We start from the raw sequence: 12,787 nt of genomic DNA, 5'->3' as shown, positions 1-12,787 counted from the left end.
TCTCTGCTGTCATAAAAACTGAACACTCCAGCACTTACAGACATTTGAAGGGTAGGCAAGGCAGAAATTAAGTATTTAAATCTTCATTGTTACTTGTGCATTAATATTTATAGACACTTGAGGTGGATTTTATTGAAAATCAGTTTAATATTAAATTAATTTTACAAAATACCAGTACATCTAATATAAAAATAGCACTTGACCGTCAATTTAATAGAAGAGAAACATGAGATTATGAGATAAGAGTTGAAATGTGGGCAATTCAGTTAAATGTTCATTAGTATGGCACATTGCGCAGAGGATTTCTTTACATACTTCATTATTTCAGTAACTGTTAGAAAATTCCAGCAATAATTACAAAATCACATTTATAAAAGCTTAGCCATATGCCAGTAGCTTCCATTTCTCAGTACAGTAATAGTGCTTCATTGATATTAGCAGCTTCATTCTAACCGATTTCAGGCAGCTTCGTTTGGAGGAATCTATGAACATGTGGCCAGATTTTGTTGGTTTCTGTCCCAGCAAAGGATTTTAGCACCCCTTTTTGGCTACAGAGGAGACAAGAGACAAATCAGTTATATTTGCTTATGGATAGTTCTCATTTTTAAGGTCCAGACCTCTTGATAGGGCAGTAAGAGGACTACCTTCCCAGGAGATCAAAAAGAAAAAACAAACAAAAATCATCATGAATTTTCATTTTTACATCATTTTGCTGACAAGTGCATGTAAGGGCACACCCATCTTTAAGTTCTCGGATTTTGTATTTCATTTCTTCCCTTTCATTCGATTTTTCCAACATCATAACTTCCTCAGGCTGTCACATTATTTTCAATGCTGAGTTTTGTATCAAGATTCCTCACTTGACACATTTGAAAACACAGTAAAGCTCTGCTAATGGAGACACTTGATCACTGGTGACACTAGGTGGGCTGATGGGAGTTGAAGTCCCAAATCCAACAACATCTAGAAACCACAGTCTCCATCTCCATTATAGTAGTGTTTTATAAGGAAGATGCGTCAGAGTAAGCTGCCTCCCTATCCCGTTTATCAAGTTATAATTTGGCTGCTACTGCATGAATAATTGTTTTGAGATTTACAGAATGGAGCAGCCAGAACATGAAAATGGACAACCTGCATGTTAAAGATATCCTGATTGTAATATATCCTGTTCCACAAAAGACAACCAACTTTTGTGAAGAGCTCAGAAAGAGGCACTCATTCCATATGTATAACTTCTCCCACCATTATTCTATAGTTTTGTTCTGTTCCCAAATCCTTTCTCCTCAGAGAAATGGACAGCTGCACCCATACCTTGAGACACCAGATCTGGCCATGGTAGTTCATGCGTTAGTCACATCCCGTTTGGACTATTGCAACGCTCTCTACGTGGGGCTGCCTTTGAAGATAGTTCGGAAACTTCAACTGGTTCAGAGATCGGCAGCCAGATTACTAACAGGAGCCCCGTACAGGGAGAGATCCACTCCCATGTTGCGGCAGCTCCACTGGCTGCCAGTCCACTTCCAGGCTAAATACAAAGTGCTGGCCATTACCTTTAAAGCCCTAAATGGCTCGGGTCCAGGCTATTTAACTGAATGCATCTCCTCTTACAAACCAGCCCAGGTACTGCGGTCAGCAGAGGAGGCCCTGCTCTTGGTCCCACCCCCATCTCAAATACAGCTTGTGGGAACGAGAGAGGGCCTTCTCCGTGGTCGCCCCCACCTCTGGAACTCACTCCCTAAAGAAATAAAGCTGCCCCCCTCCCTCCTCCTCTTCAAAAAACAACTGAAGACCTATTTATGCTCACTAGAATATGAAGAGGAGGAGGATTAGATAAAGAGAGATCACTACCAGGCCCTTGGCTGAGAACTATATCGTATTTGGACCTTCTTAGTCCACACCAGCCCAATGGTCATCGTTTGACAACATAACCAACCCACACTGTGAACTCTAGTTGGCTGTTATAAATTAATGTGGATGTTTGTTTGGATTTGATGTTTTTATATAATTTTGTTTGACTACATGTAGTTTAATTTATTGATTTTAGGTTTAATTTACTGATGTTAGACTTTAAATTGATGTTACGTTTTAATGTTATTTTTATATGCGGGGTTTCTCTGGGATTTTTATGTCAGTATTTGTTTGTTTACGGAGGCATTGAATGTTTGCTATTGTATGTTGAAATCTGCCCTGAGTCCCCTGGGGAGATAAGGCGGAATACAAATAAAGTTTTATTATTATTATTATTATTATTATTATTATTATTATTATTATTATTATTATTATTATATTTGCCTCTTAACTTTGAGAAGTACATCAAAATGAAAGGGAAGTATTAATTTGAAGTAGTTTTTGTTCTCATCGGTACTCCCAAAGTAGTGTGTAATAGAATCTCAACCCTTCATAAGCCTGCAAAATGAGTTATACAGGAAGGAAGAATGCCAGTACTGGACTAGACAATTCTACTTGAAAGAATCAGTCATAAAGGAAGGAGGTCAGTAGTAATATCAGTGGGTAGGAATTTGGGAACTGTTGACAAACAAGAGTGTGAAGGTGAGACCTCAAACTCTTATTTCTCATGGTGAGGCTACCAGACGGGGCTTGGACATGAAGGATCATAGTTCAGAGTCCATGTTTAGCCATGAAATCTTGTGAAACTTCAGCCAAGCAACTCTGCTTAACCTACTTTACTAATTCTCTAACAACTGGCTTAGACGGGCTCAAAGGCCTATCAAGCCCCGTATTCTGTTCCCAACCAGGTGCCTAAAGAAAGCCCACATGCAGAATGTAAGTGCAACTGCACCCTTTCATTCATGTCTTCCAACAATGGAGGGAAGGTTTATACAGGTGCCATGCTTCCCCCTCTGTTTTGTTTGGATCCAACAGACAGCTTTGAGCAGCTGTCAAAATTTTAAAGAGAAAAATGCTAGAGAAGTGAATGAATTCTGAAACAGAAGGAACTTACCGATAATATTGCAGGACCGGTCTGGTTTGTGCTTCATAAGATTTCAACCGCTTCATAACAGTTTCTGGTTTGTCATCATCACGCTGAATGAGAGACTCTCCTGTATCATCATCCACACCCTAAGCATAGTGAATGGTAAAAGACAGACATAATGCAACTTTCCTATCCATTCTCATTGTGAAAGGCATTGTTTTGACCCATCTGGGAATTCTGTTACAATGCATAATACAATCTGAAACTTTTCCTTTCCATGTAGGACAGATGAGGTAGTTGTCGCGTAAAGTAGTCTTTCTTGTATTTCGCCACAGGATATACTATTGCAGCTATTCATTATATGAAATATTTCTGAAATCAAGATACAGTATCATTCAACTTATATCTGTATACATCTATTCACCACACAAAGGTTTGCTTATGCATGTGTTTGTAAGTGTGGCAGGTTCCCTTTCCAGGTTGCTTGCTCAGGCAACAACTCTTGGCCTTTTCTTACTCACCTTGCCCTAGACAATCTTTAAACCACTCCCTGAGTTTAGTGATGAGCCCTAGGATGACTATAGTGCTAGACAAGTGAAATATCGTCTCTGTTGGGTTGTAATTTGCATTACTGTCTCCTCCCAAAAACCCTTAAAACAACAGTACTCAGAGAGAGAGATGCAAAAATGAAAGATTGCATAAAACAAAAGGTTCAAACCACTAATAATATCAATATATATCCACTGAACTTCTAACTCAACTTTCTCTACCTCCTCACCTTCCAACTACATCCCAGTTTTGATCCTATCCTTGTCTCCTCCAGCTGGCCCTCTCTTAAATTTTGAACAGTTGAATTCTTTTTATATTCTTTGCCATCTTCCCTTTCTTAGAAATAATACTGTCTTGTATAATGAGAGAAAAACTTGTTTCGTTACAGATACCCTAGAGACAGATGTTACTTACAGAAACTTTGGGAGGGTTGAACTCAAGGTTATAAACCCTGCCGCTATTAGGATGGATCCAGCGTGCAGTTAGGCGTTGTTGGATAGTCTCAAAAGGCACATCCAAGTCAATCACAGTGTCTATTGGGCACACTTTATCAAGAGCTTCCGCTTGTGGAACAGTCCTGGGGAAGCCTGTAAATGAAAAAGGCGTTATTGTAAAGACAAATAGGTCTAAAATCAGCCCTTAGGGTGTCACTAGACTTCAAGTCCCATCAGCTCAAGCCAGCATAACCAATAGTGAGAAATGCTATGCTTCCTACCAGTGTTTTAAAAGATGGGATCCTCTCATAAAGCCACTTTCCCCTGTAATACATAGTTTGGCCTGCTAGCGACATTTGCTCTGTTGAAATATACTTATGCAGAGTGATAGAAGCCAGGGAAAGATAACTTTTTGGACAGTTCCCATAGTCCTTCTGCCACCATGGCTACAGGATGATTTCAGACCTTCATAGGTAGGCATAGCTGAAGGTTTAAATTGCTCCCTTTCCCCAACAGAACTTTTTTTAATCGTGTCAGAAACAACTTGAGAACATACTGCAAGCTGTTTCTGGTGTGAGAAAATTGGCCATCTACAGAGATGTTGCCCAGGGGATGCCCAGATGTGTTACCATCCTACTGGGAGGCTTCTTTCATGCCCCCACAAGCTAGACCTGACAAATGGGAGCTCACCCCGTCTTGTGGATTCTAACCAGCAACCTTCAGGTCAGCAACCCAAGCTTCAGATCAACAGTCCAGCCGGCACAAGAATTTAACCCATTGCGCCACTGCAGTTCATCCCATCAGACTGAAAGTAAACACCTCCCACCATTTCAAACCACACAATGCTACCCAAAAGGAGCTCATAATCCTCCCAGATCACAGTAAAACTTTTGAAAGTCAAGAATGTCTGTATTCAGCTCATTTTCAATTGGGTTCTCAAGACTAATGTCCCCAGATAAAATACTTCCTCAGATACCCATTGATCCCTCTTTCTCTTTTTTTTTTTTGGTCTTCCTTTTCACTTCCAGTTATCACGATGATGGCATTATCTGATGAAGAGAATTCTTATTGAGTATATCATGTATACCATAATGATTTATTACACCATTTCATATATTGGGGGGGGGGGGGGGGCGAGCCTCCGGTGGCCTAGGGGATAAAAGCCTTGTGACTTGAAGGTTGGGTTACTGACCTGAAAGGTGCCAGGTTGGAATCCCACCCAGGGAGAGCACAGATGAGCTCCCTCTATCAGCTCCAGCTCCATGCGGGGACATGAGAGAAGTCTCCCACAAGGATGGTAAAACATCAAAACATCCGGGCGTCCCCTGGGCAACGTCCTTGCAGACAGCCAATTCTCTCACTCCAGAAGCAACTCTGGTTGCTCCTGACACACACACACACACACACACACACACACACACACACACACATATATATGGAGGGCAGCAGTTTTAGAGCCCAAGCACCATCAATCACCAGCTAAAAATGAGAGAAAGGGAGCCACTGTGCCTATTGATTTTTTTCTTTCCTGAAAAATTTCATAGCCTGGCAGCTGATGGCTCAGCAAGCAGTGCCCATCCATGAAGCACCACTTTCAACAGCACTGATACAAAATAAGGGTGCTCACTGCACCTAGAAGGCTATTGGTTATTGTGAGTAAATTTTTATTGATTTTATATGTTTATATGTTTTAAATGTTCCTTGTTGTTGTATTTTGTGGTGTATTTTGGACTTGGTCCCCATGTGAGCCGCCCTGGGTCCCTTCGGGGAGATGGGGTGGGATACAAAAATAAAGTTGTTGTTGTTGTTATTGGCAGACAACTTCCAAAAGTGAGGAATTGTTACCAAAACCCAAACCACTCAGGGGCTGGACCACCTTTACCATCCCTGCCACAATGTTGGCTGAAAACCCATTTTTCATGCTCATATTTGCCTAGAAGATTGAAAGGGTGAATGGGAGGGTATGAGTTCGTTCCTCCTACAAGTGAAATCTCAAGAGTAAAGCAAGAGGTGACAATTGCTTGACTCAGTTCCCAGCAGAAAGCAGTCTGATAACGTGAAGAGGTCAGAAGCCACACATATCTCCTGCTATTGGAAGAAAACCAAGATGACCTGTCTTCCTTGGAAGATGACTGAGAGAAGAAACAGGAAAATGACATCACCAGCTCTGTATCAGTCTAGGGCAGAAGGAAGGTAGTAATAAAATCTGCTAAAGTGAAACCCACTAATGTGGAGGGTCAACTGTACAAGTATTTCAAAATTTATAAAAACTGAAATCCCAAACACTTCTGGTTCCAAGTTTTTAAGATAAGGGATACTAAACCTCTAATTGCTAATATTTTTGTCAATCATGGTTTAACTGAAGAGACCTTGGGAGGTACTTCTTAGTATAAACATGTAGCTTCTGATTGCAGTTAGAGGATCAGATGTGTTGCGTATGATAGTGATGACAACCATTATGACTGCAGCAGAGGGCCTATTATCGGAAGTACTCAATTTAACTCAGATTTGGCTGTACTATTTTAGACTGCAGGTTAGTGTTGAATGATCCTCCCTATTAAAATAATTCCCTTCCACCATATAAAGTAACAGTGAAGATTTCACTGGTTGGCTGGTTTTGAACTATGACACCCATGTTGCCCTGAAAGAATTTTTTCCCATCTCTGTGCTGCCTACCTCCTGGACTATCTCATCTTGACTTGTAGTTCAGGAAGATCCACATATCCTCAAAGGTTTCTTTTCCAAGAGATTCAACTCAATAAATATCAGGAGCTTGGAGAGAACACATTATTCCTCATTTAATACAGCTGTGGTATAGTGTGAATATCTGAATTGTTGTGTTTTCCTTCCCAAGATTGAGGGTTAAGTGTCTCTTACAACCTACACTGAGGATTCAAGATCCAGTTAGAAAATGCTGAAACCAAATGAAACTTAACGGGATCCATATTTAGGAAACCAGCTTACATCCATGCAAGGGGAACCATTAATAGTTAGACTCCTTTGGAATCAAATTGATTAACTTCAGTTCTTTCAATTTCATATTATAGGTCTCTAACTTATGAGTCCTCTGTCTTTTTCTCTTAATTCCCGTTAGCTTAACTCTTGTTCTTTGTCTGCTCTCAAAAAGTTTCCTTCTCTATCAAGCCTCCCTTTTTCAATTTCCTTCTTGAATCTAGCCAATTCAATTCTTCTTTGATTTTCCATATTTCCACACTGTTTGTAGTTTTGTTGACATTCTCTATTGTCTCCTCACTAATTTCTTCCTATTCTGGAACAGGGCTTTGTTCTACAGTGGTTCTTACTTTCTTGGAATCTCAGTATTTGCTTAGGGGTACCAACAACTTTTAGGAAATATTTTGTGATCAAAAATAACTTTTAATTTATGGTTTTTTCTTCGTTACTTCTGTTTTTTCTCCATTTTACCTCCAGCTTTTATCTTTGAAATCACCATAATGGCAAACCTCTTCTGAACAAATCTTGGCAATAAAACCCTTGCCTTAGGGTTGCCATCAGTAGAAATGACTTGAAGGCACACAACAACAGTAAGGTAAAGGTAAATGTTTTCCCCTGACATTAAGTCTAGTCATGTCCGACTTTGGGGGATGGTGCTCATTTCCATTTCTAAGCAGAAGAGCAGGCATTGTTCATAGACACCTCCAAGGTCAGGTGGCCGGCATGACTGCATGGAGCACCGTTACCTTCCCGCCAGAAGGTACCTATTGATCTACTCACATTTGCATGTTTTCAAACTGCTAGGTTGGCAGAGGCCAGGGCTAACAGCAGGAGCTCTACCCGCTCCCCAGATTCGAACCGCTGACCTTTTGGTCAGCAAATTCAGCAGCTCAGAGGTTTAACCTGCTGTCAAAACATTACCTTAGTACAGTGGTTCTCAACCTGTGGGCCCCCAGATGTTTTGGTCTTCAACTCCCAGAAATCCTAACAGCTGGTAAACTGGCTGGGATTTCTGGGAGTTGTAGGCCAAAACACCTGAGGACGAACAGGTTGAGAACCACTTCCTTAGTAGATCATTGAGTTGAAATAAAACACTCACCATCCAGTAGTAAGTTGTTCTTTTCTAGAGATTTCAGCTCATTTAACATCAGTTGTGTCATAATGTCATCAGGAATCAGCTGTCCTTGATCTATATATGACTTAGCAATTATTCCAATTTCTAAGAAAGCAAAGAAGAAACCGACAAAAATAATCCTACATGGAATTACACAACATTCACAAATACAGTTATATGTTTTGAATGCCCTGCTTTTCACTTAGTATTTCTGGTCAAGAGACAAAGAAATCCGGGAAGATTTATCATTTTCAAGACAGTTAGAGCTTGGCTGTAAAGTAAGTCAAATGGCAATCCTGGTCTGTGCACAAAACATTCAGCAGAAAACTGTTCACAAAGCACTGAAGGGCAGGCAAAACAAGACCACACACCATAATTAAAGAAATGCCAGAGTATCCATTCTTCATCCTTCAGCATTTTGAGAAGGACTTCTTTCAAATGCATTCAAATAGAGCAGCATGATGTGGAACTTTCCCCGTCCTTTTAAAGAGCTGAAGGGAGGTGAGGACACAGTGTGTGATACTCTCATGAGTTTGGAAAACTAACTTTTTGGACTGGAACTTCCAGACTCCCCTTGACAGCAAGCACTGGAATATCCTAATATATTTCTGTGGATAGAAAGACCATCTTATTTGGAAATGTCCCATTGAGCTCAGTGGGACTCTGCTTCCAAACACAACTGCACAGAATTCAGGGACAAAGAAGACTTCTGATTTTATTTTTACACGTGGACATCTCCAGCCAGCACACAAAAGGGACCCATATCAATACCTTTGCAAACAACTTAATACTGTCCCTGTTGTGACTTTTTCATTTTCTACCTTTCTCATTGCATTAAGAATTGCTCTTAATCATGTTCTATTTCCATTCGAAACTCCTAGGATTGTAACCGTTAACACCAATACTTTAACAATACATTTTTTAAAAATCCAGGATAGTTTATTGCAATTGTTTAACACAGTTTTCTAAAATGACAACATACACTGGGAGCAGCAAAGGGTATGTCATATAGCCCAAGCTTCCAAGTGGCAAGGTAAATAAATGTTTAACCTAGAGGAGCCTATGAGTGTTGCAATGTGTGTTTAAGCCAGTTAGGTGCTTCTGATTCAGCTCTGTGTGAGGAGGTAACAAGGTGAGGGAGCAAGCCAAAGGGCAATGTAAATCTTTACTCGCAAGTTTCCAAATTCTGGTAGAGTCAGCCCTCCTGGGGTTAGGGGCACAAAAACCCTGTGGAAGTGAAAAACCACCAAATATTGCTATTAGTTACTTGAGAGAACACCTCTAGGAATTTTTAGGTCTTCCCACATGACTCCATCATGGTTGACTTTCTCTGGAAGCTGACTACAGAAGTACACTGAAGGACCTAGATATTCCTAAAGTGGTGTTTCTACTTGGAAATCTCTAGGTCCTCTGCTGCAACTGAAAGAAGTTGACCACAGTGTCATCCTAAAGGTCTTAGAAATAACTTTTTAGACAAATCCATAAGAAATCAAATCTTCAAAAGTCATGGATGACTATGTGCCATTTCTACATCACACAGATAAAATAGAGTACAAAATAAGGATTGATAAGTGTGGCCCTTCAAATGTTGCTTGAGATTGTTGTGTGTCATTTCAAGTCATTTCTGACTTCTGGCAAACCACAAGGTTTCTATGGGCTGAGAGTATGTGACTTGCCCAGGTCCCTTGAGTGCTTCCCCCACTGCCATCCATCACCACTGGGTATCTACCCAGCAGCAAGCCTGGAAAATGTGGCTTTGTGGGTTACTTAAACACCATACTGTCACAGAAAACATGAGTGGACTGCAACTTCCTCCAGTCATGGGTTCAAATTTAGATGCCTAACAGAAGAGTCAGGTGCGATAATGATGAATAGATTAATCCTTCCTTTGATAGTCAAAAATACCAATGGGAACTTCAGAAGTACCATATATTTGTAAGGCACATAGAAATGTATAAAGCTACAGTGTATGCTTTTAGAGCAGGCACGGACAAACTTCGGCCCTCCTACAGGCTGTTAGGAATTGTGAAATTTGAAGTCCAAAACAATTGAAAGATCAAAGTTTGCCTATGCCTGTTCTCGAGGCATTTAGCTGGCACTTGGTTGATGTGGTGTAGTAGTCTGTTGTACTATGATTCTTTAGACCAGAATTCAATTCCCCATTCAGCCACGGAAACCCACTGAGTGACCTTGGTTGAGTCAGCCCCAATCCCAGCCCCAGAAAGATCCTGTGATTGGTTCACATTCATCACCTCAACTTGGAAATGATTTCAAGGCACACAACACTAGCAACAACAGTGTGTAAGCTTCTAAAGTGGTGTTTTCCAGACATTTCATGTTGGTGACATAGTAATTTTGTTAGGCATGCATAATTTTATGACAGAGTAATTCTGTTTTACAAGCAAACTGGAGATTAAACCAAAACTTATAAGAGATACGGATACATACATAAATTACAATAAAATGTATGGGGACACTGCATATCTCATGAAAACCTTTCATTTATATTTTTGAAAATATATGATTTATTGCTTATTTCACATAGACTCAGAGGTTTCTCACTGTGCCTTACAAATATATGGTCAAGTTTTCATGGCCGGAATCACTGGGCTGCTGTGAGTTTTCCGGGCTGTATGGCCATGTTCCAGAAGCATTATCTCCTGATGTTTTGCCTGCATCTATGGCAGGCATCCTCAGAGGTTGTGAGGTCTGTTGGAAACCAGGCAAGTGAAGTTTACAGTATATATCTATGGAATGTCTAGGGAGGGAGAAAGAACTATTGTCTGTTTGGGACCATCTTGGTTAGCATTGAATACCCTTGCAGCTTCAAAGCCTGGCTGCTTGCTGCCTGGGGGAATCCTTTGTTGGGAGGTGTTAGCTGACCCTGATTGTTTCCTGTCCGGAATTCCCCTGTTTTCTGAGTGTTGTTCTTTATTTATTGTCCTGATTCTAGAGGGTTTTTTTTAATACTGGTAGCCAGATTTTGTTCGTTTTAATTGTTTCCTCCTTTCTGTGGACATTCCACAGATATAAAACCCATTTGCCTAGTTTCCAACAGACCTCACAACCTCTGTGGATAGCTGCCATAGATGTGGGTGAAACGTCAGGAGAAAATGCTTCTGGAACATAGCCATACAGCCCAGAAAACTCAGAGCAACCCAAATATATGGTACAGTACTTCTGAAGTTCCCATTGGTATTCTTGACTATCAAAGAGACGATTGGTCTATTCATCATTATTGCACCTGACGCTTCTGTACACCCTAGGTGTACAAATTTGAACCCATCACTGGAGGGAGTTGCAGTCTAGCAACGTGTGCACTTCTGTTTTCTATGACAGTAGAGTGTTCAATGGGAGCCCCGGTGGCGAAGTGTGTTAAAGCGCTGAGCTGCTGAACTTGCAGACCGAAAGGTCGCAGGTTCAAATCCCAGGAGTGGAGTGAGCGCCCGCTGTTAGCTCCAGCTTCTGCCAACATAGCAGTTCGAAAGCATGCCAATGTGAGTAGATCAATAGGTATCGCTCCGGGGGGAAGGTAACAGCGCTCCATGCAGTCATGCCGGCCACGTGACCTTGGAGGTGTCTACGGACAACGCCGGCTCTTCGGCTTAGAAATGGAGATGAGCACCAACCCCCAGAGTCAGACATGACTGGACTTAACGTCAGGGGAAAACCTTTACCTTTTTTTACAGTGTTCAATTAACCCACAAAGTTAATTGGGTAGATTCCCAGTGGTGATGGATGGCAGTAGGGGTAGCACTCAAGGGACCTGGACAAGTCACATATGGTACTTGCTACATTTGCGCAACACAGCTACACATTGCAGCCGACACACAAATGTGTCACAGCATAGAGTTTGGAAAGCTCTGATTTAGAGGCCTTTAACTGGCAACTGGTTGGAAACACATCGATTTTATTTATATCGAAATGAATGTGCTATGTCACATCTGTGCTTTGACAGCTTGCACCAGGCATGGGCCAACTTGGGCCTTCCAGGTGTTTTGGACTCCAACTCCCACCATTCCTCACAGCCTCAGGCCCTTTCCTTTTGCCCCTCGGCCGCTTAAGCGGCCGAGGGGCAAAAGGAAGGGGACTGAGGCTGTGAGGAATGGTGGGAGTTGGAGTCCAAAACACCTGGAGGGCCCAAGTTGGCCCATGCCTGGTCGAGGTACCCTGAATCTCTCTCCTCCTCCTCACCAGTCTTCCTGTTCATGTTCTCCCGGAGGAGGTCCCCGCTGGAGAGGTGCTTCAGGGCGAAGTGCTGGACGATGCGGCCGGAGATGGTGCCTTTCCCGGAGCCCGGGGGGCCCATGATCACCGCCCGCAGCAGCCTCAGCCTCGCCGCCGCCATCGCCGGAGCGCCGCCTGGGTCCAAAGCAGACCTCCGTTTAGCAGGAGAGAAAGCGGGAAGAAGCCCAAGCAGCGCCTCTCCCTTTCCCGGCTCGGCCCCGCATTGACCTGGGAACGCCTCCCCTGCCTCTGGCCACGCCCCCAAAGGCAAAGCAGGCCTCTAACGCTGCAGTTTTGAACCTGCTTTGAACTGCTGTGGAATCCTGGGCTTTGTAATTTTACAGAGGAGAATAAACACGCTGTAAAACTACCACTCCTCGGAGAGCACAGCACTGACACATGGCAGTTAAATTGGTCTCCTTTTGTACCAGCCTTTATTGCGCCCAGTCTTTTGGACTCCATCCCCCAGAATTCCTCACTGTTGGCCGAACAGGCTGGGGCTTCTGGGAGATGAAGTCTCAAGAACCCGGAAGACCAAAGGTTGGGAACCACTGCTCTACAGTATAGATCAGGCAT

The 12,787-nt window shown here is 42.2% G+C and overlaps 1 protein-coding gene across 2 annotated transcripts; it reads right to left on the bottom strand.

Annotated features, from left to right (window-relative positions):
• Positions 1–123: 123 nt before the first annotated feature.
• On the bottom strand, positions 124–12,552 carry ak3 (adenylate kinase 3). Of its 2 annotated transcripts, XM_003216562.4 has the most exons (5): positions 12,179–12,540; positions 7,970–8,089; positions 3,899–4,071; positions 2,963–3,081; positions 124–548 (listed from the first exon to the last, which is right to left on the bottom strand). In XM_003216562.4, the coding sequence occupies exons 1-5, from the start codon at positions 12,330–12,332 to the stop codon at positions 449–451; spliced, it is 666 nt and encodes a 221-aa protein (XP_003216610.1). In that variant the 5' UTR covers positions 12,333–12,540; the 3' UTR covers positions 124–448. The 2 variants fall into 2 exon arrangements, with proteins under 2 accessions (XP_003216610.1, XP_008101545.1); XM_008103338.3 differs by lacking the exon at positions 7,970–8,089 and having other exon boundaries at positions 12,179–12,552.
• Between the last annotated feature and the right edge of the window lie 235 nt (positions 12,553–12,787).

Source organism: Anolis carolinensis, chromosome 2, assembly GCF_035594765.1.
Source record: "Anolis carolinensis isolate JA03-04 chromosome 2, rAnoCar3.1.pri, whole genome shotgun sequence".
Lineage (NCBI taxonomy): Eukaryota > Metazoa > Chordata > Lepidosauria > Squamata > Dactyloidae > Anolis > Anolis carolinensis.
This window is presented reverse-complemented; position numbering and strand designations above follow the sequence as displayed.